This window comes from Echiichthys vipera (genome assembly GCF_963691815.1).
Source record: "Echiichthys vipera genome assembly, chromosome: 5".
In the NCBI taxonomy this organism is placed as follows: domain Eukaryota; kingdom Metazoa; phylum Chordata; class Actinopteri; order Perciformes; family Trachinidae; genus Echiichthys; species Echiichthys vipera.
This window is the reverse complement of record NC_139830.1, coordinates 10,706,493-10,727,914: the sequence shown is the minus strand read 5'-3', so window position 1 is coordinate 10,727,914 and position 21,422 is coordinate 10,706,493. Positions and strand designations below refer to the sequence as shown.

Genomic DNA, 21,422 nt, shown 5'->3' with positions numbered 1-21,422 from the left:
AAAGAAGTGTTGTTTCAGCCATTAACTGACCATGATTGGCCTCTGCAAAAACACTTGAGCTCCTGATTACTGGCTAATTAGCTTAGCAACTGTAGCGAACTGCAAGGTGGCATCGCTGCTGACTGATGTGCGGTAGAGGGAGGGAGTGATGTAGGCTGAGCCCTCTCAGACCAAACATACGAAGTATGTGTTGTCTTAGCAGCTGCCTGACTCTATTTGAGGACAAATAAACCCATAAATTGACAGCAGCGTGTGTCTAAGGATGGTACAGTATCGTCGGCCAGTCCACCACTCTGGTCCAGACTATCAGAAGGATTGCCATGAAATTGGGATCAGACATTCATGGTCCCCAGATAATATACCCTACTAATTTTGGTGATCCTCTGACTTTTTCTCTAGCGCCACCATGGAGCTTTAAGTGAAATGCCTACAACAACTGTTGGATGGATTGCCTCGACATTAATAATACACAACTATCCTGGCAAAACCATGGATGACATCACACATTGTTGTCAGTGTGTGTGTGTGTGTGTGTGTGTGTGTGTGTGTGTGTGTGTGTGTGTGTGTGTGTGTGTGTGTGTGTGTGTGTGTGTGTGTGTGTGTGTGTGTGTGTATGTGTGTGTGTGCAGTGATGAAGGTGGCAGCAGGACAGGGTGAGGGCTCCCTCTGTTCCTCTGGGCCCATTTAGGGCAGTTTAACGACAATTTGAGGAAATTAACGCATGGGGGAAATATGGCATGACTGTCACATCACGCACAGATCATGGAGCTGGAAAACCATAAAACAGTTTTCTATTACCACAGGGCAACCTTTCCTCGTCAATCTTCTCGTCAAAAAACCTGCCAACACAGCCTCAGCACAGACATGAATACACATGCACGCACACGCATCTGGTCAGACCTCATTGTCCTGTCTTTCTTCACATTGGAACCATTTGGAAAATAACCCATGTTTTTCTGGGAAATGCCTCTGCAGAGGCCTCCTGGTGATGGCAGTGGAGAGTACCTCCTGTGGGTTCGTGTTTGTGCCACACACATATACACACACACTCTTTCTCACTGGGGTATATTTGTACTTGATTGTAACAGGATTGCACAACACTCTTTCTGGCTTCCTTTACCTCCCAAAGAGAGTTGGTCTATATTGTGTTTCTGGACTTATTGAGCCTTAGTTCAGCATATATTACAATCTATTTAAAACTACACTGAGAGAAAGAATGCTGTAATGTAATCCAACCCAACAGTCCTGTAGTAAATCCTTTCAACATCATGCAGTCTAGAATTATCTTCGACAAATTGCAAACCATTTATAAGACAGGTGTCACTCTTTTGTCAGCAAACATTATTGTAAGGCTGCACTGCACATAATTACATAACAGAATTTAAAGACATACCTTTATTTAGAAATGATATCTTAAGAATGGAGAAGTGGAGAAGTCCCTAGATAGAGCTAGATGATTATTTTCCTGTTTTCTTGCAAAATATTGGATAGTTTTACTTCCCCGGGCCTATAAAACCTATTCAAAATAGAAATTTGAGATGGTAAAAATAACTCTTTGCTCATAGCTGATATTATAAAAATAGAAAAACTCTGACAAGGGGTTACAAGTTACAAGGCAAAATGGTTGGGAATGATTGGCATAGAGAGAAAACATGACATGCAGTCCATATGGTTGATTAAAAAAGTTTAAAGCTGTAGAGCGGGATCATAACTCTAACAAAGGTAACTTAAAACCCCTAGTAGAAACCCAAAATACAAGTATGAACCGAAAAAATTGTGTAATACGGGACCTTTAAAGTAGCCAGCTAATCGTTTACATCAAGTTTTGATACGGGAACGTGATGTTTTTTCAGATTATCAGATTTCATAGTTTAAATCATCTCTCCCTTGATATATCTACTCCTTTTCAGAAGTTTAAGATTCTCTCTGGTAGAGGCAGCACACACTAATGCACACAGCAGTATGACATCTCTATGGGGCTTGTTAGTGTGCCTGACTGCAGCCCCAGTGGAAGCAGAGCGATCAGTGTGCTGATGAACAGTCAGGGGAAACTAAGCGACCGAGCAAACAAGGGGGGAAAAAAAGAGTTTAGTGAGCAGAGAAAGGCTTGTTGTTGGATCGATGCAATGTTTTCTTTTCTTTTCTTGTAAACTCTGAATCATTCATATTCTAAATGAAGTTTCTCTCCCGCACACAACACATGTGCTACTGCTAGAGGAGGTTGGATCCCAGTGTTGTGGAAATTCTGATAACGAGGTGATGAAAATGAATGGGCCAAGATGGGCCTTTCTCACATCAGCACTTTGGGGGAATATCTGTTACTCTGCCATCATTTACAACAGTTCTTTTACCTGTTATTGTGCTCCTTTGCAGGATTTTACGTAAGACTTTAAACACGAGTTAAACCAGTGATGTGTTTAGAACATCAATTCATGCCTTTTCCAGACAATTAAACACAAGTTATGACATTTTGATTATCAAGGAGGGCTACATACTGTATGACCTGGCAGGCTTTTAACAGTGTTACTGTAAAATGTCTCACTTGCGAACTGTAAATGATGCAAGTTCTGCTTACGCCGTAAGGTTTGGATGTATTATAGTCAGTCCTTGGAAAGGAAAATCATCTCAACAATAAAAGCCTGAACTATGTGCAGAAGCAGCGCACACCCTAGTATAGTCTTTATACCTGCAGCATGCACTCCAGGCTCACAAACTCCTAAATACCTACCTGGCATGTTGTTACAGTATAAAGTCAAGTTCTACCTTTTCTGGTAGTTTTAGCATATGCATATAAATATTGCATTTTACAGAGTGTGCTTGTGAGAAATGCCTAAACTGTGCTGTAACTGCATTCTTCTGCCCCAGTTACAAGGTGTGCTTGAGCTCTGTAAGCACATGTTGGCCCTGTCTGTCTTTCTGTCCCTCAATCAATCACTCCGTTTGTCTCTCAGTCAGAGGAGAGGGAGTTTTTTTTTTTTCAGTTTAAGCAGTTTGAGTCTTTAAAAGCATGGAGATTTAAAAGGGATCTGTTCTGCTTTTCAGTACAATGTTGAATGAGCATATTTAATGTGGCCAAAGCATCAAATAATGACAAATGCATACAAAAGTACTTCCTGTGAGCAAAAAAACTGTCTGAACACTCTGTTTACAAAAGCTTTTTTCTACTCTAGGCTCAAGGTGACATAAACCCATGCCAGATGTCTTTATTCGTGGTGATCTTGGTTGCTAAAGTTAGCTCACATTTCGGATCACAGTCCTGCCGGAACATGTGCGGTTATGTTTTGGGGTTCAGAAGCCTTCATTGGTGACTTTTCACAGCAGAAAACAGAAACGCTGTATGCTGTACTCTGTTACGGTCAGACCCCGGCAACACCAACAGATAATACAGGGACAGCGAGAGCACAGATGCAGAAGACTGACCAGTCAGAGCAGACTTATCTTTTTCGGGAGAGGGGCTTAAAGAGACATGCACTAAAATGGAGCGCTTCAGACAGACGGTGAATACAGGTGCAGCAGTATGAGAAGAATAAAGTGTTTTTTAAGCATGTAGACATGTTCTAGTAGAAACACAAAATATGAAAGCAAGAACCTGAAAATGAGCATAATTGGTCCCGTTTAAGTTTTTAAAAGAATGACGTTTTTGTCCACAGATGGAGGTTTTGTCATCTCTGGTTCAGCTCTCAAACGCAGCAAGAGTGCTGTTACAGAATCATGTCACTTTTGTTCATGTTATCATTCCTGTGTTGACTCGATTACACCACTTTAAAAGGAGTCTTGTTTTTGTTAACAGGTTAGGATTCAAAATGGGTAAGAATTAAACCTTACAGATTAAATAGTGATTTAGTCAAAGTACATGTTGCATTGCATTTACAGGGCTATTTAACTATGATATTGCATATTACAGGACACAGCACAAAATAAGTATGATCCATCCTTTGAGAATATAACAAATACATGTAACAGAAGGTTCATTTTATGGTTCAAATTATTATTCAGTGTCGAAAGTGAGAAGGTTGTATATGATCTGGATACATTTGACTAAAAAAAGGAGCTGAGAATGATGAAATGTGTGTTATTATATGGGAGGCTGATGAGAAAGTAATGCCTTTTGGGAAAAGAAGAAGCTTAGAGTTTGTTAGTTTGCAGAGAGCAGATGTTTGCATTTATTATTGTTTGTCATTATTTAGAAACAAAGGAAGTTGAATGCCCCCAAAGCTGCTTGGAAGTGTAAAACTAATGTTTGTTAAATTAGATAAAATACATGTTTTTTTTTTCACCAAAACACATGTAGTGACACAATACTTTCAAGCCGCCCCATAGTACAACACTGGTCCCATTTTCCATTTAAAGTACACTCAAAAACAACCCACAGCATAAGAATTAAACATTAAACTGGATGTTTTTGTTAAAACAACTTGTTGGCTTTTTTTCTTATTTCTTTTTGTGCTAGGACGAGCATTAATATAGCACCAGATACTTTCATTTTAACGTCTCATCATTCTCTCTTTGTTGTCTATTTTGTCCAGACTCATGCTCACAGCTCATTGGTCTTCCTGGTGTCCTGTCTGGGCAGCATGGAGCACAGCTTCCACCACACACTGCTGCTGGAGATCAGAGCTCTGACCGACCGCTATCCATCTCTACTGGGAGGCTGCGGTAAAGACATCTACAGGATGAGCAACTCGTTCACTGCTATAGCCCGACTGCTGGGGAGAAGACTGGAGGAGAGCAACACCATGCACTGCAGGTTAGGAGACACACATTTACAGGCTATCTTTTATCCTCTCTACCATCTCTACCAGCTGTGACAGTAATGCATCTAATATAGCGGGAACTACCACAGAAGCCCTTTTGAGTATTTTGCCAGGTCTTTATATATCTGTCACTCGTCTGTCTGTGGACAGATTTTGAAACCATGATATCTTCCCGACTGTGCAAGATACAGTCACGAAGCTGTACAGTGTGTAGTTTTGATCAAACTGAATTCCGAGTTTGAAAATGGTTGTAATCCAAGCAAGGTGCCTGGGCCCCCCACCATACGGTCCTGGCCCGATGACCATACAAGACAGAGTCCAAAACTTTGCAAATATGGGTTTGGTCCAAGAGAGGACACCCGAAGAAGTTAAGCGTAACGACTTGTGTGATCACATCAAAAAAAGATTTATGGTAAATAGATTCCAAGTGTTCACGACAGAAATCGAGAGGATGCTGGTAGGCATTCTTTTTACCTTTGGACATAGACCGGGTGGCTGTTTGCATCCATTTTCAGTCTTTGTGCTGAGCTAAGAACTCATGTCAAGAAAGTAAATAAGCGTATTTCCCAATTTGTCAAACTATATTGTTAAATGTATGGATTTCTTGATGTTGAATTGAACACCAAACCAACTAATACATGCAAAAAAAAGAATATTAAAGTTACAAAACCTGCAAATACTGCTTCTTACTAAGACTAATGTGTATGTCTGTTTTTTGTTTTTCCTGTGGTATTGTCACCGGTTTGAAAAATGAGATGTCAGCATTTTACAGTATTTGAATTCAAATCTGGTAATATTTGTTGGGTTGTTGCGTTTGTTGAAAGGTCGTAGTCGATCAAATCTGATCAATCTGCACACAGTTCTGATGGTGTTGATAATTGACAATGGATTCATTACGCCAGTTGTAAACACCTGGATTGAGGAGGTCAATTCATAATCAAATCAGCAGTAATAAATTAACTACTGGTAATTATGACTCCAGTTGAACCACTGGGTATTTACCAGAAGAGGTGCCTTATTTATCTGCGTGTCACGGAGATTAGTCAAGAGTTATGAAACTTGTTTGGAACTTGCACAAAGCCAGGAGAAATCACATACCGAGCCCACACATTAAATCAATTTGTGGTACTAAAACCTAAAAGAATGTGAGTTTGTAACAACATACTCATTAAGATGTTTTTTCTTTATGATTTTTTTTATGTTGAAGTCTATCCTCCAATGACGTCTTTCATGTAACTGCTATTTACAATAAATGGAAGTCATGAAAAGGGCTCAACTTTAAAATAAAGTGTGCATTTGTGTGTATTAGTGCGTGGGGATTGTGATTGCATGCATACAAGTTGACTGGGTTTCATCTGGCTGCAGTGTGGGAATGACACGCACAGCTCTCTCCAAAACAAGAACATCATGTGCAGGGTTGGAGGCTTCCAAAGACTTTGCTTGGGGTCTTCTGGAAGAAAGATTGAGGGAAAGAGGGATTGAGAGAGGCAGAATGGTTTATTACTGAAAGTGCTTGTGGTTAAGACAGAGAGAAAACAACAACGGGGCAGTTGTAAGTCCCCTTTCAGCAAATAAGTGCACTGTTAAATGAAGTTATAAAGGCAAGAAAATAGGGGACAGAAAGAGAGAGAGAGAGTGAGGAAGTAATTAGTTTGATTAGAGAGCTAAAGAGAGGAGACAGGCACCACAGTGAGGGACAAAGAAAAACAGAGGGGAAGAGGGGTGATGAGACACAGAAATAGAGCCAGTCATCTTGAGAATGTGAGACTTACAGAAAGGCTAGCGAGGGAGGGAGGGAGGAGGGGGAGAGTGAGGCTACTGAAATCCATCCAAATGTGTCTGCCCAGCTTGATCTCACGTGCCCACCACATGCAATCCAACCCTTTGCCCTCTATGTGTGTGTTTATGCGTGTTTTACAGGGTAGATGAGGCTTGTCCGCCGTCTCCCTGTGCATCTCTTCCAGGCGGAGCAGGGGGAGCTAGGGGGTCAGAGCAGCAGCTGCAGGTGAAGATCCAGGCCTTTGAGAAGAAAATGGGGGAGGAAGGGGGAGAAGAGGAAGTGGAGGAGGACTCTCTAGCCCCCCAGCGACGCTACAGCCTGAGCCAAGCCGTCAGGGAGGAGAGACGAGAAATGAGATTCAACAGGTGGGTTAGTATGTAGCAACTGCTGAGATCTGACTGGATAGTGCGGATTTCTGTTATGAAGAATAGACTGTTGTCACCGTTGGAGTTTATTGATTTTCAGTCAAATCGGAAAAAAAGATCCTTTGAGCAAGAAGACATGACTCTGTACCTGTTTATTGGAGAAAACCAAAGACAGACTATAGACAAATATAATTTAAAATCAAAACTGAAAAGTGCTCATAATCTGAAAGCCGACAACATGGAAGCATGCAGAATCATGTTGGATATATTTAAAGTGTGGTGAGTTTTGAAAGTGGGAAAATTAGTTGTTTACTTTCTACATTGGATTTGAAATGGAACAATGGCAGAGTCAATGTGCTGCTATACAGCTTTGATTTCATTTGAAGGCCATTTACATGCATGTTATGAAAACATGGACCTTTTTTATTGCCCCCCCACCCCAAAAAAAAGGGGGGGGGGGTTCTTATCTTACTTTTAAAAGTCAATTGTAGTGATTTTTACAAATCCTCAATAGTAAATAAGTGATTGATTACGTATTGTTGCCCCATATTCTATGAATAGTGAATGCAGAATCCTTTAAGTGTAATTAATGGCCAAAGACAACAAAATAGATGTTCAAGCAAAGGCAGACATTGATTAAAAAACATCAGTATCTTTAGCAAAAACACAGACAAAAGTACGTCCCGTTGAAGCTTCTTGCGTCAGTGGTTTGCCCAAACAGCCCTGCAACAAAAGCAAACCTTCCTGCACGGTTTCAATAACAGGAAGCTGATAGAATTAAATTAGTTTAGATTCATAATGTGGCACCACTTTGGCTGTTCTTACTGTAGGTCAAAGAGCCTGGCCCTCCACGCTGTGCGCTCACGCTCCATCAACTCAGACACCGGGGAGGACGGTGAGGGCTTGGAGCCAAGCCCAGACATCTTCTCCGACACGTTGGTGAATTCCCACTCGGAAAACAAGGAAGCACCACCTGCTGGGAGGAAACTGACAGGTGACGGCGTGATGCCTATCACTGCTGCCCTGGACAGAGGGGTCAAAGAGGCTGAGAAAGGTCAAAGCAGAGAGGCGGAGGAGCAGGAGGAGGACGCTGACAGACTTTTCATCCATTTAAGAGACAATATGGAGACGATCAAAGAGTTCTGTAGGGACTTGGTGCAGCAGATCCCGATACCGGAGCAGTGTGCGATCGAAGGTAATGTGAACATGACAAACGGCTTTGCTAGTACATGCTTTCTCTTCTTCTTTCTGACAGTGTTATTAGTTCATGCAGTAGGTGGAGAGGCAAACCTGCCGAACCTGAATGAGATTACAGTCTGACGTGATGACCGGGGTTGATAAATGATGTGGTATGAAAACACCTCCTCTACCCCTCTCTCCATCCCACTTTTACTCTTATATACAAACACACACATTGAGCCCCAATTGGACATTTATTTCTCTAGATGGAATAGTTTTCTTTTAATATTGCAGTGCTGATCAGTGATATATAAAAAAAATTTAATCAGGTCCAGAAGGCATGCAAGTGTGATTTTTCTCCTTCCACCCCAGTATTAGTTGCAGTCCTCCTTTAATGTATGTCTTGTCTGGATAGACACCTTATATCTCATATTGCGTATTGTACCTTTGACCTTTTCTGTGCTAAGAGCTGCGTTTCCCAGCTGGTGAATAGGATCATATGATTTTCCTGTGGAATATCTCTGCCATGAACGCCTACATTTTGTTACTGGCAGTTTAGTTCCTAAGCCAGTACATTTTCTTTTTTGTATTATTGTTTATCTCCCCCTTAGTCCTTACAGAGCATTAGATTTTTTTTAGTTAAGATTGACATTGAATGACTATATTTGCTTTATCGTCTTTGCCCCCCCCCCCCCCCTCCCCCCATTGACCTCTTCCATGTGTTTTACATTACACCCAAACCACTGTGCAAAAAAACGTTCTGATGGATAGCTAATCTTTGCAATTCAGATTCAAACAGGTATCATCTTAAAGGGGTCAATGCGATCAATTTCGTGTTGGTTTTTGTCTTTTTATGGTAGTATTGCCTGACGTATCCTCTTTATCATCTGCAGACCCCAGTGAACTTGTACTTTGTAGTCTAGAGGGAAACAATGCGCTCTTATATGAAAAGTATGTTCCAAAGGGCAAATTGTCACGGATCTAATTTGTTAATGGAAAAATTAATCAAGCTATAGAAGCAGGGAATTGTTTTGAAGTGGGCAGGGTTATTAAATTCAGTTCCATCTATACAACACAGTCAAGTTTAAGTAGAAACAGATGAATGTTATGCATACATATGTAGTATGCATACAGTTTATGTCTATATGGGTGCAGTTTTGTGTGTGCACGCATGCTCTCATACCCTCGTCAAGCCGTGCGCACTGACTAGAAACAGAGGGTCGAGCAGTTTATGTGAAAAAACAATGAAAGCGGAAACCTCTTGCGTATCCAAACTAATCTAATCCACTTTCTAAAACTTTGTAATCCATTTTCATTTTCGTCTCATATTCAGGTATTTGATATTTTATTTTCATTCATGTCTTGTGATTTCTGCTTATTTTGCACTTTTCAATTCGATTTGCTTCACTGGAGTTGAGACTTCATCTTACTGTAGCAGCGCCTGTTATCACCTACTGAATCAGATTTTTTTTACTTGATCCAGCCCATCCTGAAATGATCAATCTTAGCTTATTGGGACATAAATCATATCAATGAATCATACCACTAAATTCAACCAGCACCATGTGAAATGTGTGTTTGATACACATATTTACCAGATAGACAGATTTAGATATGCAGTTGGACAGTACAATCTTTTCTGTATTTCTTTGTCCGAGCCATCTGCAGCAATCCCACCTACAGTATAAGAACATGGCTTAAGTCTTTCCAGCATATTAAGAACAGAAAAGCTATTTTAAACAATCACACATAGACACACATACACACACACACACACACACACACACACACACACACACACACACACACACACACACACACACACACACACACACACACACACACAAACACACACAGCATCAGACTCAAACACAACGCAAGAGGTGATGATATTTTGATTGACGGGAGAGGATGTTATTGCTCCGCCTTTGGCCTTAACTTAGAGGCAGCCAGGGGTCAAACACACGCCCACTCATAGACACAGAAACACACACACACACACACACACACACATGTACACACACATGTACACACACACACACACACATGCACACATGTAAGACAGGAAAAATAATTAACTCCCCCTTAAATCAATTAAATCTGAAAATGAGTTTAAATATGCAGTTTTTAACCACATACACATAGACACACATTCATTCCCCCATCCAAAATTAGTACTTTGCATTTGCCCTCTTAGTATGAAGTCTTAATGAGAATCAACCTCAGAGCACATAGGATATGCTGTCACAGGCGGTCTCAGCTGGATGATGTCAGCATGCTGCTGGCTGACCTACACGTGAGCTGCCGACCCTCCATCAGGGGATGAGGATTACAGAAGAGTGCACATGTATCTTCAATCTAAACATCTACTCACACACACAAAATAAACAGCGTCACTGACCATCAGATAGAAACACACGTGCTAACGAGTGAAGCAGGGATAAACACACACACTTTGTAGTTCACACATGTGGTCAAAACAATTACCTTTCGTATCGTCTCCTACAAATTGAGATAATTGGTTTTGTGCATTTTTAAGGTATTTAAGTTATACCCCGTTTACACAAAGTCCATTCTCTTTTTTGTGGTATTTTTCTTGTTTTTCTTCTTAAGTTGTGGGAAGGTCCCTTGTATAAGCCTATGGTTTCGTTCCTGACACATTCTTGTTTTCATTCTCTGGATTTCATGTAGTCAGATCTGCGTGACCATGTATTAAGCCTTAATACGTGCTACGTATTATTACCACACAGCTCAAAGCAAGTCTTTATCATTTTTACTTTATGGCATTAAATAAAAAAAAAAATTAAAATAAAGCACTCTAAAAAGAAACCATTATTTAATTTTGACCATCATTTGGATCTAGCAGAGGATTTCCTTGTGAAGCACAGAAAATGTTGGCCCCACTGGTTTCTTCTCCCTGGCTGAGAGGTGGGAGTTCGTGGGAGGTGGTGGTGCGAAGAGAGGACGTTTTCTCGAGGCTTTATTTTTTTTTTGCTATGAATCACTCTGTAAATATGTTCCCAAGGTTACTCAAGTCCATATGTGCATGGGACGGAGATAATCACACAGAGAAAGACTCTGGTTTAGCTTGGAAATTATATTTGAGCATCTGCTAGACATTAAAGATTTTGTCATTTTTATGTTTGTTGTGTGTCTGTGTGACAGATTCAAGTCGAGGGTGTGTGGCCAAGCTGTCGTTCTCCTGTCCTCTTAAGGGTCACTACTGTCTGTACGCCAAGTCCTGTTTCAACCTCACCAGCCGACAGCCTCATCTTTGGATACACATCATGCTGCTACATCTACAGGTGCACAGAAAATGTGGTTCTGGTTTGCTCACTGAAGTCTTTTCCCAAACTTTTCATTTAGCAGTAAAACCGAAAATATAAACTTTAGATTAAATGCAGATTCTGAAAGCCTCTTAGTCGTATTTGGAAATATATGAAGAGCTTTACAGTTAAGGAAATATCCTGGAATGCAAAACATGGTGGCATTTGTTCAAATGGGAAAACAAGAGTAGCTTTGTTTTCGTAACCTCTTGTTTGTCCTTTTTGTCCATACTTTCCTCTGCCTCTGTCCAAACAATATCTGTGTTTAATGTAGTTTTGTTTATTCCCCTGTTGTTTCCTTTCTCGTTCTACCAGAGCAAGTCCAGTGTCGCTCTATGCTCCAGGGACGAGTGTGTCCAGAGGCTCGCCTCCCTTTGGGAGAAGACACAACTTAAAGGAGCTCACAGCTTCCCCATGGCTATGACACAGCACACTACCCCACACAGGAAGGTACTGGACCACAGTGTGTGTGTGTGTGTGTGTGTGTGTGTGTGTGTGTGTGTGTGTGTGTGTGTGTGTGTGTGTGTGTGTGTGTGTGTGTGTGTGTGTGTGTGTGTGTGTGTGTGTGTGTGTGTGTGTGTGTGTGTGTGTGTGTGTGTGTGTGTGTGTGTGTGTGTGTGTGTGTGTGTGTTTGTGTGTGTGTGTGTGTGTGTGTGTGTGTGTGTGCACATGCTGTTTCCCCCTATCTGTCTCCAGCAGAGTGGACGAAGTCATTGGTAGTGAAAAAAACACCAGTCAAAGTTCAGCATCCACTTTGTTTAAATAAGGAATGCACTAAATGGACAGTTCTGTATACAAGGCCTCTGCTCACCCCGACTCCTCATTTTAGTTTAGTGTGTGTGTGTGTGTGTCTGTGTGTGTGAGCGTGTGTGAGCGTGTGTGCGCGTGTGCGTGGGTGTGAAAGATTGACTGAATGAGACAGAACTGTGTGTGTACGTATATACGTCTGTTTTTGTACGTGCGTTGATGTGGTTGGTGTTCCTCGTGCTGCCCCTTCATAATGTGACAAGCTAAGTGGTGGCTAGGAAATACTGTAATTAGACCCACAATGAAAATACAGCTGGGGTTTGTCTTTCTCTAAACGTGTGTTGTGGCTGCATTCAGATAGATCAGCTATGGTTACCATATGGAGCATAAACATACCCAGTTATTCAAAAACACAACCAACTGTACACAGGACAGCAGTGCTGAAGGAAGTATTCTGATACTTTACTAGTAAAAGTTCTAATACTACACTGTAAAATACTTATCATACGAGTGAAGTATTGAAAATTTCTCTTTAGTAAAAGTATATAAGTATAATCAGGTAAGTGTACTTAAAGAATTACAAGTAAAAGTGCCAAATGCAGAAAATGACCCACTGGGTGTTTTATACTGTTACATATTAATCGTATTAATCGTTTATTATTACATTAATCTAAGGCTGGCTAAGCAGCATGTTGTAATTTTGTGCAGAGGACTGCAAATTACGATCAATGATTGGATCAAATAATTAATCAACTGATTGTTCGGTTGGTAAAAAGTCTGTAAACAGCGAGAAAGGCCTTCCCAGTTATCCAGAGACAAAGTTACACCTTCACAATGCCTGAATTTTAGAATTTTAATTTGTAAAGTAACTAAAGCTGTCAGAGCACTCTAGTGAAGTAAACAGCACAGTTTATTCCTCTGTGGTGGAGTAGAAGTAGAAAGTGCCATGAAAAGAAAAGACGAAGAAGTACAACTACCTCAAATTTCTACATAAGTACTTGAGTAAATGCACTGATTTAAATTCCTCCACTGCAGGGCAGGAAGACTCGTGCTGTGTGAGACTCGCAGTTCAAACATGGTCATAAACTTTTGCTTTTACTGTTTTCACTGTATCAGTCTCCAGTAAAACTTCTGATTTACCAGCTCAGTAAAATATGCTTCCCGCTGTTCTCACCCGGCACCAACTGGATCACTTCTACCGTAAAGATATAGTTCCACATTTGAAAACCTGCTTATTTGCTTTCTTTGGAGTTAGATGGGACGATCATTGCCACTTTCATGTCTATAGGAAACATTAGAAGCTAACGCTAGAAGCCAGTTATCTTAGTTAAGCATAAAGAGCGGAAAAGGGGGAAACAGCTAGCCTGGCTCTCAGCGAAAATTACAAAATCCACCTACCTGCACCTCTAAAGCTCACTAAATAGTGTGTAATTTTTGATTTATTATGTAATCCAGATCACTTTTTGGGGGAATACTTCTTATGCTTGTGTCAAATGTTTTTTGTCTAATACATGTAACAGCCAAATGATATGGGGAACAGAAGCACAGTGTACGTAGGCGGGGCGCAGCAGAGCTCCTACACAGACTCCATCGTAGCGTGTTGCTGCTGCTGTGTGCCATTGAGTTTAATACAGTTGGTTCTGCAGGTTAAGTGATTGTTCTGCCTCACACTGCCCTCTGGTACAATGAGGTATGTATCTTAACTAGTTAAATTCTTAAATCATTTTAAACAGACACCTACCCAATGACCCTGCCAAGTGATGGACAAGCCAAATCAAAGACTTTTGATGTCTTTTTAAACATCAGTATTTTTTTATTAATCATTAGGTTAATTGATGACTCTAAAATTGCCCGTAGGTGTGAATGGTTGTCTGTCTCTGTGTGTCTCTATATGCCCTGTGATAGACTGGCATCCTGTCCAGGGTGTACCCCGCCTCATGCCCGATGTCAGCTGGGATCGGCTCCAGCCCCCCGCGACCCTGACAGGGACAATCGGTTGAAGATGATTGAATGAAAAAATGAATTCTCAAATAATTTTTCTATTAACACGGAAATGAATAGAATATGTAACTAATTAAAGCTGCGAGCAGCAATGAACGAGACCTTGCACCTGACACGCGTCAAGGGAGCTGGCCAAAGTCTGAAAAAACCCTGTGTCCCCATGTAACTTTTGCTAGGAAAGAAGACACTACTCCATATTTACCAAAGTAACTAGTTATGACTGAAATATGTGCAAAATCCAACACTTGATGGACATCATGTGTGTGTTTTAGAGAGGGGATAGATTCTGTGGCAAACTGAAAATAAAAAGAAAGTACAGTCTGAAATCATTTGTGTTATCCTATAACTTTTGCTGGGGAAGAAGAAACTTCTCAATATTTACCAACTTTTCTATTTATGATCTGAAATGTGTGCAAAATTAGATGGTAGGACATCATCTCTGCATTTTAGAGAGGGGATACATTCTTCATCTGTTAATAAACCAAGGGTTTTGAGATCTCTTTTTAATTTAAATAGGTTCGGGCTCATTTTCCAGGGAGCACAAAGAAAAAACACAGACAAGAGAAGATGAGATTTAATAGGAGAGAGGGAAGAAGAAGGCCGCGACCTTCCCCTCCATCCATATGCTCCGAATTTCCTTTATCCCCCCCCCCCCCCCCCCCCATTAGTCCTACAGCTTCACTCCTGTCACTGTCAACCAATCAGAAACACATGTGGATGAAGACGAGAAGAGATGCGAAAGGGACGAAAGCTTTTATACATGTGAGACAGACAAGGTTAACGGTTATGTCTGTTCTGACAGGGAGATTTAAAAGGACACTAAAGGGCTTAATAGAAAGATGTTGTGAGCAAAAATGATGGATGCGACGTACTCGGGATGATACAGTTACTAGTTAAATAGTAAAGTGTTGAAGAGTGGGTCAGGGGTCAAGAGATAAAGATTAAACTTAAATGAGCCGTACAAAAGAGCTGCACTATCATTTCATTTACCATAACAGACATAAATCAGAATGAGGGGGGAAAGTTTAGATCGAAGGATGAAATAACAGGACATTATGGCCAAGATGACATGATACATGAAGGTATTGAGTGATTAAGATAACGCATGAAAGAAAAAGGGATTGAGAAGTATCGAATCTTGAAGAGGGGGAGAGGAAGAAAGGGGAATTAAGAGTTAAAAAAAAAGGTCAGGTTAAAGGAGAGCAAAGGACAAAGGTATTATAGGAAAAGCAGAAGTACAGGAAAAAAATCTGATATGTGGAGAGACCCAACACTGATGAAGGAGGACGACAGGAGGATGGTGGGAGGGGGTAGGATTATGAAGAGGTAGAATAAAATAGGATATTGTGAAATCCTTTTCACAGAGGATGTGGCAAGAGAAAAGAGGAAGAGAAAGAGGACAAGAGGGAAGACATGGTGTGAGACATGACGGGAGCAATGTGGAAGCCTGAGAAGGGAGGGCCTTGACAAGTATTGTTTCACCATTTGTCTTTGTTTAGTGAGTGAGAGCGTTTGTTGATGCAACGTTGGTGGAGATAAAGTTTGCTGGAGGAAGAGGATGAAGGAGAAAGGCTGAATACGAAGAGATAAAGTCAAGCTAAAGGCAGAGCTAAGACCGAGATTAGACACAGACATTTGGAGACACAAAAAATACGGGCAGGATGGGAAGACTAAAGCAAGAGCATGAAGGAGCAAAAGGACTTACATGATCTGGTTTACATATGAGTACGGCTGCCTCTGTAGAACACGGTAGATTTATGCAGAGACAGACCTGAGAATGAACGTCAAGAGAGACAGAAATAAAGCTTGTTTATTGCCTTCATCCACTCCCATTTCCAACACTCCCACTTCTCATCCACTCACCTTTCTCCTGACTCACACTCCCCTCTCCACTCCTCTTCCTGCCTCCACCTCCCTCTGTTCTTTCGATTCTTCTGGTTACGTTTATTCAGGAAACCTCCAAAAAAGCTCCTCTGTCCTCTGGCTAGCTCTGCTGTCCTCTCCTTTTGTCTCGTCTCATTACCACACGTCTCCTCTCCTCTTATTTGATCTATTTAATCTCGTCTCAGGTTCTAAAGAACTTATGCAACCACATCAACCGGACTAGCATGCCCTGGAACTGACTTTATACTTGCACAGCTCAAATGTTAAATTCATTTTGTGCCATATCAAGTGAAAATGAAAATAACACATTTGCTAAAGAGATTTTTTCCCCTTTTCTTTAAAATCAGCTCAGAATTAGTTTATTTTTGCAGTAAATTAAGATTTTATTCAGGTTTTTAAAAGACTACTCCAACGATTTTGCATTGTACTCCTATAACAATGACTCATGATGGACGGTTTAAAAAAAGTTTTTAATTGATGCAGCGGTACCAGAGATATCATCTTTTTTTATTGCACACCAAAACCACCTGTTGCCTAAAAACAATTGGGTCAGAGATTTGGATGTGTTATGATCACAGACTGCTTATAACGATGGTCGTGGCTCCATTTCCTCCCACTGCACAAGAGTGAAGCCAAAATATCCCAGATATGGGCACCACCATGTTGTAATTTTGCAACCAGAGTCTGCGCAGTAGTGATTGGGCGCTAGAGTCATGTCGTCAAAGTGATGTCCGTGCAACCGCCTGACCAAATGCGAGTCGATCGCGGTTGTCAATCACGACGTTTCACCCTGTTTTTATAGCATCAAATAACTAATTGAAACTAAACGTACAAGAAAAACAAACACTTGAACAAACATCAGTTTACCTACATCGACAGAAAGCTTCTTTGGGAATAATGTATTTGAGTTGTACTTTGACTTTTTAGTTTGGCCCATTTCTCATCAACTAACATGGAGGGGGCGGGACTTATGACATATACGTATATACTTATGGCACTCCTCTTTCTCCTGATTTGTTTTCCATTTTAAAACTTGCAGTCAAAGTGACATCACTTGAGGCAATTTATCGAACTTCAAAGCTCTCTCTGGAGCTTAATTAAAAACTACTTTACCACATATGCAGTAGTAGCCTAGTCCTCAAGACCTGTAAACAGACTTTGATGTGTAAATATCACCTTTTAAAAAACAACAATAGATGAGACTACAAGGAAAGCAGTGGAAGTATCTCATCCTACTATTTCACAATAAAATAGCATTTTTATACTGAACATGAAAACAAAAGAGTTGATTTTGTTTTGACCATAATTTTCAGATTCAGTGCAGCTCTCCATTGTTGCTGTTGATGTGTCTGCAGTTGTAATCAGTCGTGTTCAGTTATAATCTTGCATCTTGATCAAATTATAATGATGATTTACAAACAGCAATAGAGGGAGGGGGTGTGAGGTGCAGAAGGAGAGAGAGTGGGCGTACTGAAATAGTACAGGGGGTTACATGAGGATAGACAGATTATATCCGGACTCACATAATCCAGCCATTGTTTCTTCATCTCTTTATTAAAACCACTTCTCTAGTGCTGATGGCTCAAATATGGTGTTGTGTTTGTCCACATTTGCGTGTTGCCCGGCTGCGCATTTGTCACTCTAAACACAGCGACTTCTTTTTAAAGACTCTTTCAAATCGTACACAAATCATTTACTTAAGGCATTATGGCCTGTCAGCGGTTTGCTATATTGTGGTGAGCCTGGCACACACAGACTTCAGTTTACTTATTTTATTTAATAATTCACATCGCAATGATGTATTCTCTCTGACTTTGTTCTGACTCCCAGTCTCTCATTGTCTTTCTTTTTCTGTCTTTCTATTGCCACAGTCTCGCAGCACTGAGACTAATCTTTTCTGCAGTGACATCCACTTAAAAACAGACCGTGTTAAAGTTTTGGGCTTAGCATTACTGCTCCTCGGTTCTGTATTCGACATGGTCGACCACAACATATTACTTGAACGACTGGAAAACTGTGTTGGACTTTCTGGCACAGAACTGAACTGGTTTGAATCCCACTTAAGGAACAGGAGCTACTTTGTGTCTTTAGGTAATTACACATCTGAGCTGACAAATATAACATGTGGAGTTCCCCAAGGCTCAATTCTGGGGGCTCTTCTGTTAATCATCAAGATACTTCCACTGGCTCAGATTTTGTAAAACAACAAAAAAATGTACCACATTTATGCAGATGACATACACACATTTACACAACAGAAACACAAACTGAGTAAATGCACTGGACAAATCAACGGTTGGATGTGCCAAGCATTGAATTTCTCTCAATTAAATGAAGACAAAACTGAAGTTGTTGTTTTTGGAAAAGGTATCCACTAAATTAAGGACATTTTTCGCCATTTAAGTCAATAGGCAATAGTATTTTTGGGCCAGAGGGCGTGACGTGACGGACCCGATAGTTGCGATTCCACTTGTTGGCCACTATGTCAAATTGGCTTCAAAGCCTGGCGAACCTCCTGGGGGCCTGATATTACATCACTCTAGTTCTTAGGTCTTTACACTGGCTCCCTATCTGTCAAAAAATGTGTTTCAAAATACTATAGCTGATAAAGCACTAAATGATTTAGGTTTTAAAACATGTCAGATTTTTTGCTACATTATTTACAATCCAGACCTTTCTGGTTATTGGGGACAGGCGTGCTTTCTGTCCCCGGAGTCTGAACTAAACATGGAGAAGCTGGCTTTCATTAAATCAGATAATTATTGATTTCTTACCATCTGCGCTCTGACTTTTATTCATTTTTTTGAAACCTGTAAGATGTTTGTTATTGTCTTTTCTATTCAATAACTGTGGTAATAGTTTTTAAATGTCCTTTTAATGTTTCATGTAAATTGCTTTCAATTGCCTTGTTGAAATGTGCTACATAAATAACCTTGGCTTGTCTTCGCTTTGTAGAGAATAGATCATTCAGATCAGCTTTGCTTTGTAATCAGCAAACAATGTTAAAGCTATTTTAATTGCCTTGGCATTTTTTAGGCATGAATTGGATTCTTTAATCCAGAAAAGTCTCTTTTTATTGTTTCTTCTGAGAGCAAAACGTCGTTGGAATGAAGGGCAGTGTGTTTGATAATTATCCAGTGAGTAAACGCCAGGAGCAATTTCTGTTTGTTAGCCTCAAGTGGCAACATTGGCAGTTTTCTTGGCACAATTTGATCACTTAACAACTTTTACCTTGAATAAATCACCTGGAATAAACTTTTGTGTGTAAAATGATCACCATTCAGTGGAGGAAGTACCTCAAAACTACTTAAGTACATGTACATGCCTACTACTGTCATCATTTCTGGACATTTTAATTTCTCTTTCTTGTTTTTTCTACTTGCCCTTTCTTTCACCTTTTATCCAACATTCTCTCTCTCGAACTGTCTCTGTCCGTCTGGATAATCAGGATTTCCCACAATGTCCTGAAGACCTCTCAGTCTCCTGAGTCACAACAGAATAATGATATTCGCGTAAACCCCCTAGTCTGTCTCAGCCACACCACACATGGTCCTGGTTTATCTGTATCCGCAGGCAAGGCTCTTTCACCTCAATTATTCAAGTTGTAACAACACAAAGAAAGGCTCTGATCTAAGGATTAATCTAAATGTTCTGCCACTCTTTCAATCATGTGTGCTTGTTGGGCAGTACTGTGTGTGTGTGTGTGTGTGTGTGTGTGTGTGTGTGTGTGTGTGTGTGTGTGTGTGTAGACGTAGGCCCTGCGGTCTAAATGGGAATACTCACTTAAAAAGAGCATTTCACATTTACATCCTCGCTCATTAACATCAAGGACTGGCTGAAGGGGCACGGGTCGAAAGGTCAAACACACTAGTAGCGCAGCCATTACAGCTACCTGTTTTTCTTAGACTGCTTCAAATCCAGCTCCCTCTGGGCGTTTGCCATGGTGAGAAATGGTACTCCTGTTCTTAAATGGATCATCAGAGTATTCTGTCAGGTTGGTGGTCAGGATATTTAAACTGTGATTTTAACTGTTCATTATAGAGAGATTAGGTTAAGCAGCAATCACAATATGAAGACACCTACAAAGAAATACTGTGGGTGAATATATGCAAGTACAATACACACACACACACACACACACACACAGAGGAGATTCTTTGTCATGAAGACTGATGACAGTAATCCATCATCTCCTTAAATGTCCCTGTTTTTTGCCAATCCAGCCTAAAATAAATATGTATTATCTCATGGGTTTAACTGTCACTGAGTGAAGTATAACTCTTAACATGTGCAGGGGGTCTTCGGGGATTTGTATAGGTTTCCATTACTTTCTATTCTGACACACGCACATAACACTGATGCACAGTTACACAGTCCATTACTGGAATGTCAAGGTTTTAAGTACCTCTTAGAGTTGAGGGTCACTTATCATGTGTGTGTATATGCTTGTGATTGTGTATATGTGTGTGTGAAGCTTTAACAGATTTCTGCGGGCTGGTTAAACCTCTCCTGCAAGAACACGTTTCTTTTTCCCATTTTTTCTGACTCTTAATAGTATTTTGTCTAGTATAAACTAGAAATAGCAGGAGAATATGATCAGATATATCAGTATTAACTGTATTATCTATCAGCTAAAGCCTCATACTGTAAATAAATTCTCCCATCCTTTGTTTGTGGGTACACCAGTTGACAAAGGTGACACAATAGAGGTATGTGAAAGTAGAGGTGTACAATGTGCCATGGGTCTCTATAAATCATAAATAAGTCATAGTGTGGTGTAGACCTACTCTATATGTACAGTGTCTTGAGATAACTTTTGTTATGATTTGTCACTATAAATTGAATTGAATTGAGTAGACCATTGATACTCCTGTCTCTGCAGATATTATATGAAGCACACGAGAAAGAAGAAGTATATACAGCTATTAAAATGTCATATTCAATTATTATTTTTCTAGCTTCAATTCAATCCTACTGCAGGCTAAATGTAGCCTCGCCAGACCATCCTGATATCGCGAGCTCCAATTGTATTTTACCCGCAGATCAGTCTGGTAACGTGCGAAAAGAGAAAATTTGGAATCAGCGTTGGTTTTGCGGCAAATTTAAGTGTGATGCAACAAGAAGTGACTGTTAAGTGTAAACAACATGGGATGAGATGAGTGCAGCTATCAAGCAAGCTGCTCGCAAGCGCTTTTTTTCTCTTGGATCCTTCTGTTGGAATATGGACCGGGCACCTGAAATTGTGCATTTTATCCGTAAATTCACATTACACAAACATTTCATAACTATATAACATATCATTTACCGACAGGTTGTTTACTTTCTGAGCTTTGCCTCCACACTGTTAGTACGTCATACTCTTCGTTGATCTGATTGGTATGTTTGG

The 21,422-nt window shown here is 40.4% G+C and overlaps 1 protein-coding gene across 2 annotated transcripts in view; it reads left to right on the top strand.

Moving 5' to 3' along the window:
• The window catches only part of veph1 (ventricular zone expressed PH domain-containing 1), a gene marked incomplete at both ends in the record, with an annotated part of 68,352 nt that overhangs the window by 29,866 nt on the left and 17,064 nt on the right, over positions 1-21,422 (top strand). Inside the window, 5 exons of one of the 2 annotated variants that reach the window (XM_083914446.1) lie at positions 4,527-4,747; positions 6,675-6,899; positions 7,730-8,094; positions 11,244-11,383; positions 11,720-11,854. In XM_083914446.1, coding sequence (XP_083770572.1) covers positions 4,527-4,747; positions 6,675-6,899; positions 7,730-8,094; positions 11,244-11,383; positions 11,720-11,854 — 1,086 coding nt within the window. Of the gene's footprint in view, positions 1-4,526; positions 4,762-6,674; positions 6,900-7,729; positions 8,095-11,243; positions 11,384-11,719; positions 11,855-21,422 lie in introns of both variants that reach the window. The other variant, XM_083914447.1, reaches the window with a different exon arrangement.